General features: G+C 37.2%; 1 protein-coding gene across 1 annotated transcript in view; it reads right to left on the bottom strand.

Annotated features, from left to right (window-relative positions):
• Positions 1–98: 98 nt before the first annotated feature.
• LOC102835640 (regulating synaptic membrane exocytosis protein 1-like) overlaps positions 99–15754 on the bottom strand; it is a 678398-nt gene continuing 662742 nt past the window's right edge. Inside the window, 5 exon segments of the mRNA XM_006835784.1 lie at positions 99–148; positions 184–327; positions 886–987; positions 10590–10702; positions 12609–12747. Coding sequence (XP_006835847.1) covers positions 99–148; positions 184–327; positions 886–987; positions 10590–10702; positions 12609–12747 — 548 coding nt within the window.

The following is a 15754-nucleotide window of genomic DNA, read 5'->3' as shown; positions in this document are numbered from 1 at the left end:
CCGCGGGAGAAAGATGAGGCTTTCTACTCCCGTAAAGATTTACACCCTCGGAAACCCTGTACAGGGTCGCTATGGGTCGGAACCGACTCAACGGCACTTTAACAACAACAACAATCTGACTGAACATCATTCTCTTGATATTTGAATACTGTGGATTACAATGTAAAAACAAAAAGCTTTTACTGACCTGAAGAACTTTACCCTGTGGACTTTCATCAAAAACCAGGGACTGTTGATACAAAGGGTCTAGGGTTTTTCGTGCAATTCTTGTCTTCTTCTTGGCTATACAGGCTCCGTTTTCCAAAAGATACACTTTGACGTATGGAGCTGAACAAAGGTATATTAACATATGAGAAGTTAATCCTTAATTTAAATTCATCTTTATTAGAGAATGCCTTACTAGAGAATTAGAAGTGTTTAATGAAAGTGTTCCTTTTGACTATTAAAATCAATCTAAGTACATTCTGTTTTTTAAAACCCATATGCTACCGCTAGGGTGATTTTCAAGTAAATGTGTACAGAGATATCACAGGACTATGGCTGACTTGAGTCACAGTTGGCAATACAATTCAAGTTTATAATGTAAGGCTTGTTCTTTCCTTTTTATGATTATAACTGAATTATTTTTTTCTTTTACATTTATAAATGTGCAGACATAAAATACTGATAGAAGCTAAGAAAGAATTATAACTAAACTTTCCTTCGTATGACGAGGCTCCTACTAATATCTTCAAAAAGAAAAACTAAGATCCACTTTGATGAAAAACAACACAGAAAAGCTGTCAGTACAATCAATCAAATTATGCAAAATAGAGGATATTAAATTCAAATGCAGCAATATTTTGAGCTTTTGCCTTGACCAAACTCAGTAACACTTCTCCTTACCAGGTGTAGATTTGGAACCAGGTTTTTGCGTAAGGCTTCGAGCTCTAATAACTTCAACTTCTAATTGGCCCTTTTTATCCTCCATTCCAATTTGTATATCACCTGCAAGTGGAAGAGAAGCAAAACAATTTCAGCTTCTTTGCTGTTATATGCTGTTAAAAACAAAAACAAAAACAGAGGCTCATAAAAGACTCTAAATTATGGTCTTCATGATCTTGATAAAAAACCAAAGAAAACCCCAACAACCATCCTTAGAGCACCACCCCATTTTTTTTGTTCATCTCCAAATCAGGTTTTGAAATGTTTATCCTCATTTTTCTGGTGTGTAGGATTATCTGTAGGATAAGCACTGGACAGCTAACCAAATGGTTGGTTCAAACTTACTAAATGCTCCTTGGAAACCCTACAAAGGGTTGCTATGAGTAGGAATTGACTCAATGGCACTTAGCAACAACAACAACCCATCTCATGAGACATGGGAATTAGATTTGAGAAGCACTTTACTGTATCACTGTATATTATATTGTTATTATTAGATGCCATTGAGTTGATTGCAAGTTCTGGATGCCCTGTGTGTAGAGAGTAGAATTTATCCATATGGCTTTTAATGAACATTCAGAAGCATATCCCCAGGGCTGTCTTCCATGATGCCTCTGGGTATGTTTGGACCACCAACCTTTAGGCTAGTAGGTAAATTATTTAATTCCATTAACTACAGCTAACTACCATTAATGTTTTCATAATTTTGATCGTTTAGTCTAGCAGTCTCATAAAAGTTTGTTTTTAAATTCTTTGTCCATCCACTCATCCATTTATCTATGACTATACATCATCATTTTATAGATCATGAATGGACTTATTAACCAATACCCTGTTTACCATATATAAATATATTATTTAAATTACAAACAACACTATGATGACAGCTTTATTAAGCTTTCATACTTGATTAGAAAGACGAGGTTTTCTGCTCTGCTAAAAATTTACAGGCTCAGAAACACTACTTAGGGTCCCTAAGAATTGAAATGGACTCAATGGCATCAGTTATATATGTATATATGGAGTCCCGGTGAGGCACTGTGGGTTAATGCACCAGAATGCAAAGCCGTTTGAACTGCAAGGTCCGTGGTTCAAGCTCACCGGCTGCTCCTTGGAAACTCTATATAGGGTCACTTTAGGTCGGAACCGACTCAACGGCACTTTACAACAACAACAACAAATTAAATATATATATATATATATATATATATATATAACAACAACAACAACATATATATAGATATGATTATTTATTGAACATAAATCCAAGACTTTAATTATTGGATTTAATGATCATTTTAAAGTTTCATATATATTTCCAAACTGTCCTTCAGAAAAACTGCTGGTTTGCATTATCATCAGAAATAACTAAGTCTGTCCATTTTCCACAACTCACTAATACTGATATTAGAAATATGCCTACTTTGTGTCTGTCTGGTGGTTAAATAGTTATATTGTTATCTTATTTGAATTTTTAATTATTAGAGACTAAAAATATTTCCAAATATTTTCAATTTGTACTCTTTCTCTTATGATTTGTCTGTTCTTGTATTTTATTCATTGTAATTAGTATGTTAGTCTTTTTCTTACTGATGTGGCTCTGTAGGATAAGCACTAGACTGCTGACTGCAAGGTTGGTGGTTCAAACACACCAGATGCTGTTTGGAAACCCTATTCAGTGTTACTATGAGTTGGAACCAACTCAACAGCACTTAACAACAACAACAACCCATCTTACTAGATTTGGGAATTAGATTTTCATATATTAAGACTTCAATATCTTGTTAAGACTTATTTTTGGTCATGAATGGAAACAGATCTTTATCAACGCATTTTCTGCATCTGAGGTATTAATGTGGGGGAACTGTTATTGTTAAGACTTTGGTTTTGGTCCTGAATGGAAAAAGATATTTATCAAATACATATTCTGCATAATGTGGTGGAACTGCTATTGCTGTGTGCTGCTGAGCCAGTTCCGACTCTTACTGAATCTCTTTATGGTTTCCAATAGTGGCTGATGGAGTTGAACAGTCCAGTGTTTATTCTTAGATTAATAGATGATCTAAAGCAGAACTAATCTTGCATTCATGGGATGAGCCCAAGTTAAACCAGATTTTATTAAAACATTAATGTATTTATTATTATTATTGTACTTGTTAAATACTTATAATCATAATTAAACTTGTATATAACAAAGCAATGTAGTCCTTCTAGAGTTTGACAAAAAAATTATATTAGCAACAAAGATAAGCTGGAGAGAGCTCTCTTTTTTATTTCTCAGAAATGTTTGGTTTCAAATTTTCATGTCTCTTCTGTTCATATTAGAACTTACCTATAAAACCATCTGGCCACAAGAAATACGAGCCACGAGTAGATAGATGCACACCAATGTTCATAGCAGCAATGTTTACAATAGCAAAAAGATGGAGACAGCCTAAGTGCCCATCAACTGAAGAACGAATAAACAAACTGTGGTACCTACACACAATAGAATACTAGCTACCTTGAAGAATAACAAAGAAGCTGCCAGTCACCGCATAACATGGATGAACCTTGAGGACATTATGCTGAGTGAAATTAGTCAGTCACAAAAGGAGAAATACTGCATAGGACCACTACTATAAAAGACTAAGAAAAGGAACCCATACTAAAAGGGAGTGGGGGCTTCTTTGCTGGTTACCGGGATGTGGAGGGTAGGGTTGTGAGGGGAGGGAGGGTAAGGTGGAGCACAGGGTAGGGAATAGACACAAGATAGTTTGGGTGCTAGGGAGGGGGGCAATACACAAGAAGAGGGAGGGGAATGGAAGAACAAGGTGGATGGGAAAACAATTAGTCAGGTTTGCATGGGCTGAGTGGAACAGAGGTAAATAAGGATGTATGCACAACCTTGGAACAACGGGGCTCTGGGTTACAGGGATTGAGACATGGTTGGAATGGGCAAAAGGGGGGAAATAATGTTAAGATACTTGGCTGTCTTTTGAATCTTGGTTTCCCTGGCATACCATTATAAAATAGACATTTGAGGGGGAGAGAAAGGAATAGCCAGATATATCACCATAGAAAGCTTGTAAGTCCACCTTCTGCCTAGAACTGATTGGAATACAGTCATGGGCTGCAAAGTGCCCAGTGAAGGAGGTTTCCTGTGGAGACTCTGCATTACATAAGGCCATAGGTGGAATCTTGAACCCTATCCAAAATCTTCTGAGGTGGGAAATTTCTACTGGAAAGGACAAGCAGAGCAGCCTGCAGTGGCTAGAAGAACAGAAGATTCTTCTTGAAAGAAAGACTGACAGGAAAAATACAAAACAATAATAGCAGTGAGACTGATTGCTACAAGAACAAGCAAGTTGCTCGCCAAGGAGACATTAAGGCAAGTGGTCGGGTCCTCTCAGGGCAAACTTCCTTCCCAGACTAAAACTCAATGGGAATACACGAGCAGATAGGCACTCTAATTGGTGACCATATCCGTCACCGATAAGGGGAAGTGAGGGAAAAGCAGCAATGAAGCAGCAAGCTAAGCCCTACCACGTTCAACAGACTCCTATGAACCCGGGTGGAGACCTGGATGGCCAGCAGTGTGGCAAGGTCTGGGGACTCTTGGGCCCAGATTCAGTAACATAGCCACAGAGGACTAGAGTGGAGAGAGAAGCATCCAGCTGATAAGAAGAGAAGACATCTGCACAAGAACACCATACTTGCAGATAATACCCACTTGACCTTGCTTTAATGACTGAATGATCAGAGCTCAACTAGAAGAAAAAAGAAAAGGAAAACAAGAGTAATCTGATACAATTTGATGAACCTGACCTACACCTATGGATGCAGTAGCTCAAAAAAGGGAACAAATCTTTACAGTGAGGATCATTCCCACCCACTCCATACACAGAGTAGACAAGGATGGGCAACTTGGACATTGGCTACCCAAAATGGTGGGGCTACAAAGGCAGGAAGTGACTGGCTTATAAGCTTTCAAGAGGGAGCCTAGATCCAGAGGACGCAAAGGAAGGTAAACTCTCCACTGAGTAGTATCCAATCTGTCCGGGCGGGGCTGAAGATAGGTCTCTTGTGATACAATAGTGAATAATTGTTATCAGGACTGACTGTGAGGGTTGGAAATGTAAAGGTAGATGTTTTGTAGCAAAAGAGGGGAGTTATTGACTTTGCAGTCCAGGAGCAGAGGTCCCTGGGACCACCAAGGGAGAAGAGCGGAGTACGGGACCCTACCCAGAGAAACAGTGATGCCAGAGATGATGATGTGGAGAGATGGAGCCGCTGGGGACTCTAGACCCAGAGAGTGAGAGAGGCTGTACGCTGACGACCGGTGGACAGGCTTGTCGGGTATACCCTTTGGTTGGTTGATGTAACCATGGCAATGAAACGATATACAATAGGACGAATGTAAAGCTAATGTTCTCCCTTATAAACTATCACATAATTCACAATAAAACATTTAAAAAAAAACAACGATCTGGGCATATTTATTCTCAATACCAAGTTTTGTGTGTGCGTGTGTGAGTATGTTGCTGTTGTTGTTAAGTGCCATTGAGCCAGTGCCTCCTCATAGTGGCCCCATAAACAATTTCCGAGGATCCACTGGTGGGTTTGAACAGCCGACCTTGTGGTTGGCATGCCAATGCTTGGTCTACAGTGCCACACCAGGACTCCTTTTTAGTGATAACCAGTATTCTTTTTTGCAAAGAATGTTATACAATATTGAAACAATCCTTTGTCAGTTGCACACATTTCAAGTATCTTTCATTGGTTTAGAATTCATCTTTTCACTTTCTTTAACATAAACTTAATTCTTAATTTTAATCTCTTAAATTGATGAATCTTTCCTTTTATGGTCATCACACTTTGTGTCTTAAGGCATTAACTTCTAACTCAAGTTCTAAAGTATTTTACCTACATTTTCTATTAGGAATTAAATTGTTTTGTTTCCAATATTTAAATTCTTAATCCCTCTGGAGTAGAATTTATGCATTCTGTGGGGTAGGGATCTAATTTTATAAATTACTCAATGTATAACCTATTTTTCTGTTTCTATACTGAGCAATTTGTCTTTTCAGATTTGACAAAGTACAGATATTAGGGAGTGAACTGTTGAGTCCACTGGCCAATGTATTTCTTCTTGCATTAAACCACACAGTATAATTACTAAGGCTTCATAAGACATTCTAACATGTGGTTGAGGGAGTCCTCATTGCCTTGTTAAGATTTTTTTCAAGAAAATTCATATTATCTGTTAAGACTATAAATTGTGTCTTCTTTTTAATTACGTTTCTACCTATCTGCTGCTGATGCATAGATTTTTGTATATTCATCTTATACATAGTTTGCATTTGCACTCTTTCAGTGGTTTCTTTTGATGAAATGATCTAAAGTTTTTTTTTGTTTGTTTGTTTTTAGGTTCAGAAACAACTTCTTTTGCTTCGATATTAAAAAAAAAATAAAACATAGTCATGTTTTAAAAAATGCAATCATCATCCTATAAATGGAAAAGAACATATCTTCTCTACAGCATGTTCCCCACTCTCTGTCCTTAGTCTTCCTAACTGCGTTAATGGTTCTGAATAGTTTGGGGGCAGCTTTCCAAACAACAGTTTTCTTACTATGTGCAAATTTATGCCTATTTTTAAAATTTTAATTTCCAAGAATATTATTATGTACTTCAAGATATGATCTTTCATATATATATAGCATATCTTAAGTGTGATTGAGTTGCTTTTGATGCACGGTGACTCTATATAGGGTTTATGAAGCTGTAAATCTTTGAAGGAGCAGAAAGCTTCATCTTTCTCCTGCAGACTGGCTGATGGACTAGACTTGCTGACCTCGTGGTTCAAAGTCCAATGCTTATCCCCTAGAGCTACTGTGCTCCCATTTGTGTGTGTGTATATTTATATATATGGAATCCTGGTGTGGTGCTGTAGGATAAGCACTAGACCCAAAGGTCTGCAGTTCAAAATCACCAGCTACTCCTCCGAAACTATATATGGGATCACTATGAGTCGAAACCAACTTGACAGCACTTAACAACAAGATATATATGTACATATATATGGTAGTAGTATACATATATGGAGATGCTGTGCTGTAGAGTTGGTTCTAACTCATAGCAATCATGCATATGGTTTCCGAGGCTGGAAATCCTTACGGGAATAAAAAGCAATATCTTTCTCCCATGGAACAGATGGTAGCTTCAAACTGCTGACCTTGAGATTAGCAGCATGACTTATAGCCACTATGCCACCAGAGCCCAATATATTTATATGTGTGTGTGTGTGTGTTTATGTGTATATATATATGTCTTGGTGTAGTGCTGTATGATAAGCACAGGACTACAAAGTGAGTTTGAACCACAAGGTCCGTGGTTCAAACACACCAGCCAGTCCTCAGACAGGGTCTCTATGAGTTGGAACCACACCTAACAATAACTACATAAAATGTGTGTGTGTATATATATATATATTCAAAATGGCCAATACCAGTCCATTTCAGCTGACTAATGCCTAAGATATCAATGTTTATGCATTCTATTTAATTTTTGAAAACTTCCTATTTTCCCAGATTCATACTTTGTACATTCCATGTTCCGATTTTCAATGGATGTTTACAGCTGCTTCTCTTTATTTTGAGTTGTGCCCCATCAGCAAATGAAGGTCCCGTGGGCTTTACACCATTTGCATCATCACAGTTAACTCTATTTTGAGGAGGCAGCTCTTCCCCAGTCGCATTTTGAGTGCCTTCCAACCTGAGGGGTTCATTTTCCAGCACTATATCTGACAGTGTTTCTCTGCTATTCATAAGGTTTTCAGTGACTAAATATTTGGGAGTAATTCGTCACTCCTTCTTCCTAGTCTGTCTTCGTCTGGAAGCTCATCTGAAACCTGTCCACCATGGGTGATCCTGCTGGTATTTAAAGTATCAGTGGCATAGCTTTTAGAATCACAGCAACACACAAGCCACCACAGTAAGACAAACTGACAGACGAGTGGTGGTGCTGCCACTGTGCCATTCCAACTCGTTAGGGGTCTTCCTGTTTTTCTCCAACCCTCCACTTTACACCAAACATGGTATCCTTCTCCAGTGACTGGTCACTCCTAACAATACATCCAAAGTATGAAAGATGAAGTCCTGGCTTCCAAGGAACACTCTGATTGTGTTTCTTCCAATACAGATCTATTTGTTCTTTTGAGAGTCCACAGTACTTTTAATACTTTCCTGCAACATCATAACTCAAATACATCAATTCTACTACAGTCTTCTTTATTCACTATCCAGCTTTTGTATACACATGAGATTACTGAAAATACCATGGCTTGTGTCAAGTGCACCTTAGTCCTCAAACTGATATCTTTACTCTTCAACACTTTAAAGAGATCTTGTGCATATTTTCCCAATGTAATATGTCGTTTGATTTCTTGACTGCTGCTTCCATAAGTGTTGATGGATGATCCAAGAAGAATGAAGTCATTGACATCATCAATGTTTTCTCCATGTATAAGCATGTTATTTATTGGTCCCATGATGAGGATTTTTGTTTTCTTTACATTGAGGTGCAATCCATACCAAAGATTGTGGTTGTTGATCTTCATCAATAAGTACTTTAAGTCCTCTTGGCTTTCAGCAAGAAAGGCTGTATCATCTGCATATCACAGGTTGTTAATGAGCCTTCCTCCAATACTGATGTCACATTCTTCTTCATATAACCCAGCTTCTCTGATTATTTGTTCAGTATACAGATTGAATAAGTATGGTGAAAGAATACAACCATGGTGCACACCTTTTCTTATTTTAAAGTGAACATTCGGTGTTCTCTTGTTCTGTTTGAAAAACTGCCTCTTGGTCTATGAACAGGTTCTTCATGAGCACAATTAAGTGTACTGCAATACTCATACTTCGCATAGCTTGTCACGATCCATACAATGGAAAGCTTCTGTGTAGTCAATATTTCTGATATTCTCTACTTTCAGCCAAGATCCATCTGATGTCAGCAATGATATCCCTTGTTCCATGTCCTCTTCTGAAATTAGCTTGAACCTCTGGAAGTTCTCAGTCAATGGATGGTTACAGCTATTTCTGTATCACCGTTAGCAAAATTTTACTGGCATGGGATATCAAAGATATTGTCTGATGACTTTCGCATTACATTGAGTCACCTCTCTTTGGAATGGGCACAAATGCAGATGTCTTCCAGTCAGATGTCTTCCAAATTTCTTGGCATAGATGAGTTAGTGCCTCTAGTGCTGCCTTACTTTGTTTAAAGATTGCAGTTTGTAGTCCATCAATTCCTGGAGCTTTGTTCTTTGCCAATTCCTTCAAAGCATCTTAGACTTCTTCCTTCAGGATTATTGCCTCTTGATCATGTGCTACTTCTTGAAATGAATGAACACCTACCACTGCTTTTTGGTATAGTGACTGTGTATTCCTTTCATCTTCTTTTGATGTTTTCTTCATCATTCAGCATTTTGCCCATAGAATTCTTCAATACCGCAAGTCGAGGTTTAAATTTTTTATTCAGTTCCCTCAGCTTGAGAAATGCTGAGTAGATCTAAAAGTCTTAATGTGGTAAACTGTATCAGTCTTTCTCTTTATAGTCAATGCCTTTTGAGTATTATTAAGGAATCTTTGCCTGCTCTGAGATTCAGAAGACACACTCTTATATTAACTTGAGGATAATTTATTTGTCTTCCACATTTATGTTTACAATAAAATAGAATTGATTTTTGTTAGGGGTCAAATTTATTTTTAAAAATATGTTGCCGTAGAAGGGGTGGGGGGGGCTACAGAGGCAAGAAGTGACTGGCTTACAAGCTTTCAAGAGGGAACCTAGATCCAGAGGGCGTGGAGCAAGGTAGAATCTCCACTGAGTAGTATCCATTCTGCCAAGTCAGGGCTGATGAAAGGAGATGTGGATAGGTCTCTTGCAATACAATAGCGAATAATTATTATCAGGACTGATTGTGAGGGCTGGAAATGTAAAGGTAGATGTTTTGGGGCAAACAGAGGGGCGTGTATAACCTTGGGACCATCAAAGGAGAAGAGCAGAGAACGGAACCCTACCCAGAGAAGCAGTGATGCCAGGGATGGAGGCAGATATGATGGTGTCGGGAGATGGAGCAGCTAGGGACTTTGGACCTGGAGAGGGAGAGGGGCTGTATGCAGATGACCGGGGGGGGGCAGGCTTGAGGGGTATACACTTTGGTTGATGGATGATGCATGGAAAGAATTGTAATCATGGCAGGAAATGATATACGATGGGATCAATGTGAAACTGATGTCCTCCCATGTAAACCATCACATCATTCACAATAAAGAATTAAAAAAAAAAAAAATGTTGCCATCGAGTTGGTTCTAACTCATAGCAACCCTGTATAGGGTTTCTGAGGAGCAGCTGGTAGGTTAGAACATATACATTGTGAAATGCTACTCTTTAATTTGGGACTACTTTGATTTCATGTCTTCAAGGATTTTCTTATAATTACTAGATTTATGAATGACTTATTTTCATTTTGTAAAATGTCCCATATTAGAAAGATATGTTTGGAATTAGAATAAATCATTTACATACAGCAAAACCCTAGCTAAAATGTATTTTAAATGCCCTTTTCAAATGTGAACCATCAGTTCTTCTGTAGGAAAAAAAAAAAATAGAACCTTACCCATAGCGGGGGTGGCTAGGGTTTGTCTGCCGACAAGCTGTGCTGGTCCAAGTCCATCAAGAAAATCACTGAATTGACTGTCAGCTCCAAGTCGCACTCCAGGAAATATTAAGCTGTTAGCAAAAGGACCAAAGAAACATCAAAACCAAAAAACATATTAGATCTCCTACAATTCCTTTGCTAAGTTTCTATTTGTCTTCTAATACTTATCATGAAATATAAGCACCACTTATAGAATCTATGAAGTTATGATTCTTTATATTATTATTGACCCTCATGTATGAGGCTTACCATTGATTGAAAAAAGATTGAAAATCTTAACAGAAGGCCTGATGCTATCTATATTCAGTAGGGGTCAGTTGCAGTTTTTAATATACTAACTCTAACAGACACTTATAAATGTAAACCCTATGTAAATGTAATACTGATACAAAGCAAACTATGAAATTTTTTAGACCACACATTTCACAAATAACTGATCATGAGCATTAATAGTAATTCCAGCATTTTAAAAATGAAGCTAATAACTTTTGATTCAATATTGTAGCAAAGTACAGGTTTTTATTTATAAATAAAAATGTTTAATTTATTCCTTTGACTTTTTGAATTACTCAAAACTTTTGCTTAGTCCTCATAGAAAGAAAGGCTATATCTATTTTTCTAGAGTAGGACCGACTGAAATAAAGGTACTTAGGATGCAAGCTCCATAGATCATTTACTCAACTCCTCTGGTTTATCGATGTAATCTGGGTAGCAAAAACTGTGCTTGTTACTTAGTTGGCACTCAATATGTATTTTTTTTTAATGAGAAGATTTCTATAATAATTTATTGTCTATAGAACATAAATTATTATACCATCTAGACCTATGAGAGGTTAAGTGGTTTACCTATGGTCATGGGGACTTTGATTTGATTTATTTTTTGTAACAGAAAATGCTTCTAGCTTTCTGTTTGCATATGACTTTACAGTACTTCATCAAATACTGGTATTTTATCAGCAAGCAGAGCTCCAAAACTTTCACACCTGATGATCTTTGCTCTTAGCTCTAATTGCTGGCAGAATACATACTAATCATTAGATTACATAAATAAGGATCCATTAGTTTCAGGAATGGGAAATAGCATCACATATGTGAACTTGGCACAAGTTTATTTCATCTTCTAAACAAGCAAGGAAAATGTCAGTGAAAGAAATAACGTAGATGGGAAAAGAAATTTGGGTTATCAGATTTGTATCTGAGTTATCTGAATGGTAATAAGTGAGTAATTACATAAAACACGCATAGTTAAACTCATGTCACAACTGCAGAATAATAATTACTTATTTAGAAAATCCATCAGAAAATAATTCAAGCATAGGAAAATGCAAGTTTTGTGCTGGATCTATATGGAATAGTAAGAAGCAAACCAAGTAAACAAAACCTAAAATCTAGTTATATATTTTCAGAATTAAGTAAAACTGTTTAATCAGAGAAAACTATAAGGAAGTTTGATTATTCCCCCCCTCCCCAAGGTAAAGATGAGTCCATAATGCTTTAAAAAGAAGAACATTTAATTTGCTATTATGAAAGTATTAGACTTGCAACAGTTTTGAGCTCAAAATAGTTTTGAAATGGTGGGAAAATGGAAAGCCAGTTCCTACTTCTAAATTTTCATTCAGATTTTGGTGACTGGGTCAGACTATGAGTTTCCTATATCAAAGAATTCAGTAAATGTGACATTTCTACATTAAATGTCCAATAAAGGGCTATTTTGAGTTTTCTTTCTATATGACAGCAATAAGTTATCCATATGAACTGGAATTTCTTCATCTCTTTGATGAAGAGATGTACTTACCATAAGAGGTTAGGCTGCTTTACAATAAATAGTTGGACTTCTGGAGTAAAATAAAGCAACCTATGCAATAATCCTTGGTGACTTGGTTAATGTGCTAGACTGCAAAACCATTTAACCATTATTTTACCATTGCTCAACAATTCATGGTTCTAAAGTGCTACAGATGTGTTGAGACCACTTACTTTCCCTCAGAGCTGTAACTGTTGATGCTGCCATCAGTAGATTCTCGGCTTGGTTGCCTAACCATCTTCCTCATTTCAGCCGCCATTCCTGTTTCTGTGCTTCTCTGTATGGTGCTTTTTAACTTCTTGTGGCCCGACTCTGACAGGAGAGAGTAAAAGTAACTCTAAATTTTATCTAGGTAGTTTTCCCCTGAGAAGTGATCGATTCTTTCCATATGATAATGAATTATACATATAATTAAAACTTCAATCCCAGGAGCAGGGATCTAGAAAGATATTTTGCTTCATTAAATCTCTTTGCACCAATGTGCTTTTGTCAAAAGAAGTAGCAGTGGAAGGTGCATTGGTATCACGGTGCCAGACACTGCTTGGATCTGAATGCACTAAAACACGCTTATTGTATTATTGCTACTGTTGATTCAATGAAAAACCGGTCTTGGCACTGAACTGTCATTTACAAAGATTATGCTAAGTAACCTAATATACTCTCTTAATCTGAAATCCTGCAATGATTGAGAATAGACCTAAGGAATCAGGAGAAGTGGTACTTGTAACTAAGCATGAAAATTTGCCACCTACAGAGTAACTGAAGAAGAGCAGACATCTCATTTTAAAGACATATAAGTGAAACAGACATCTCGTTTTAGAGGGCCTGGTGTGGCGCTGTGGGTTAATGTGCTAGACTGCAAAACCGGTTTTAACTGCAAAACCAGTTTTATCTGCAATATCGGCAATTCAAGCTCACCAGTCACTCCTCAGAAACCCTATACAGGGTTGCTATGGTCGGAACTGACTCCACGGCATTTAGCAACAAGACAGGTTACCTAGGTAGTTCAACAGATACTCCCCTAATTTCCAATGTTACACGGCTATCTAATAGACTTTTTATTTAGCTGCATGACTTCTGACTGTTAGTTTTGGGGGAAGGAGTCTCACTTTGCATTGTGAATTGTATTAGCTGGTTGTTTTCTTGACAAACTCTGAATTCTGAGCAGCTTCCTTGAGTCTCTTTGAAATGCACTAACTAGTATTATATTCATAGCATGAAAATGATCATCTAAAACATTTGTTGACTATAAGAATGAACAATATCAAAAGGTTAGATAAACTTTAGCAATACTGGCATGTTTTTCCATATTTATATTGTAAATGTATTTCTGGTTTCTTTTTCTTTTTTGTATTGTTGTTGTTGTTAAGTCACTGAGTCAGTTCTGACCCATAGCGGCCCTGTATAGGGTTTCCAAGGAGCAATTGGTGAGCCTGAACTGCTGACTTTGTGATTCAATCTAACTTTGCAGTCCAGTGCATTAACCCACAGCACCACACCAGACTACATATATAATTACAATACAGGTATACATATACATACATACAAAAACTTCTCAAACATCACAAAATCTTGGTGAACCAAGTACCTAAAAACATTTACATAAGTCATGTGAAAGGCTGCATTTTTCTCATTTCTTGGTGATTGCAACCTTTATGTGACTTGTCCAATCAAAGATAGAATAGGTTATTTTATATATATATATATACTATATCTCCTATATATTATTTTCAAAGGATTATTAAACTTTCATAGTTTTTACTATTTACCATTTTTTACTACTTTGGCTTATAAAAGCGATATAAGTATATTTTATGATATTCAAATATTACAGAAACATCAAAAGTTGAGCATCCCTGATAATTTTGCCCCTTGGAGATGATGATGGTTAATAATTTGGGGCTACTGATTTTTCTTTATACATACACACATCACATTTGTTCCCATAACTTATGTGGGAAGAAATCTATGTGTGTATGTATAAAGAAACAAATGCACACACTCCATTTTTTTCCCTTTCATTGGCTGCTTTTCCCAGTTTCTTGAATTGGAACACTCTTCTTCTTTCAAAAATTTTTTAAAGTAGGAGAGAAATAGGCCTCAGCCCTTCCGTGTCTCATTTCTCTCGACACTAAATTCCTAGGTGATTGCATCTATTGCTCGAAATCAATTTATGCTCTATACCCCAAATATATCTCTAGTTTAGAACTTTCTCCAAAATGCAAGTGTTATTAACCAGATTACCTATTAGTTCCATTTAGAAACTGAATAGACTTTTTGATATTGTTATTGTTAAGTGCCATCAGTCAAGTCAGTTCCTACTCATAGCAGCCCTGTATAGGGTTTCCGAGGAGATCTGGTGAGTTTGAACCACCAACCGTGCAGTTAGCTATCCAGTACTTATCCTACAACACCAACATAATCAAAACAGAGCCCTTTACTGGATTGCTAATCATAAGGTCAACAGTTCAACCTACCAGTCATACTGATATGCCAACCATAAGGTTGGCAATTCAAACTCATTATATAGGGTTTCATACTTAGAAAAAAAAAAACAACCCTATATAAGGTTTCTACCAGTCAGAACTGACTCAACGACATGTAACAACAACAACATACTTCTTTTTGGAGGCCTAAGGGATTGCTGTAGGATAAGCACTGGACTGCTAACCACAAGATTGGCAGTTTGAACCCACTAGCCACTCCTGGAAAACACTATACTGGGTTGCTATGAGTAGGAACAGACTTGACAAGACTTAGCAACCACCACCAACTTTGGGGTCCTGGCACAACACTGTATGATAAGCACTGGACTGCTAACCAACAGGTCAGTGGTTTAAATATACCAGCCACTCCTTGGAAATCCCATACAGGGTTATTATGAGTCAGGACTGATTCTATGGCCTTTAACATCAAAACAACAAACCACCAAAACCTGCTGCCAATTCTTTTCCCCCAATGGTATGTCATTCAACCAAGTGCTTAGGTCTAAAACCTTGTTATCATCCTTGATATCTTTAAAACATACCCTGCTTTCAATCCTACTGGGTTTGTTTATTTATTTATTTTTTTGGTATGTGCAGCTGTAGGCTAAGCACTTGACCGTAATAAGGTCAGTTTGAACTGCCAGGTCAGTGGTTCAAACTCACCAGCTGCTCCTTGGAAACCCAATACAGGGTCACTATGAGTTGGAACTGACTCAACGACACTTAAAAACAACTATATATATGAGTCGGGCTGCTAACCTCAAGGTCAGCAATTCGAAACTATCAAAACTTATCAGTTGTTCTTTGGGAGAAAGATGAGGGTTTCTGCTCCC

The sequence above is a fragment of the Chrysochloris asiatica genome, unplaced genomic scaffold (genome assembly GCF_000296735.1).
Source record: "Chrysochloris asiatica unplaced genomic scaffold, ChrAsi1.0 scaffold00019, whole genome shotgun sequence".
NCBI lineage: Eukaryota > Metazoa > Chordata > Mammalia > Afrosoricida > Chrysochloridae > Chrysochloris > Chrysochloris asiatica.
The sequence above is the reverse complement of the archived record's forward strand: the minus strand, read 5'-3'. Positions and strand labels throughout refer to the sequence as shown.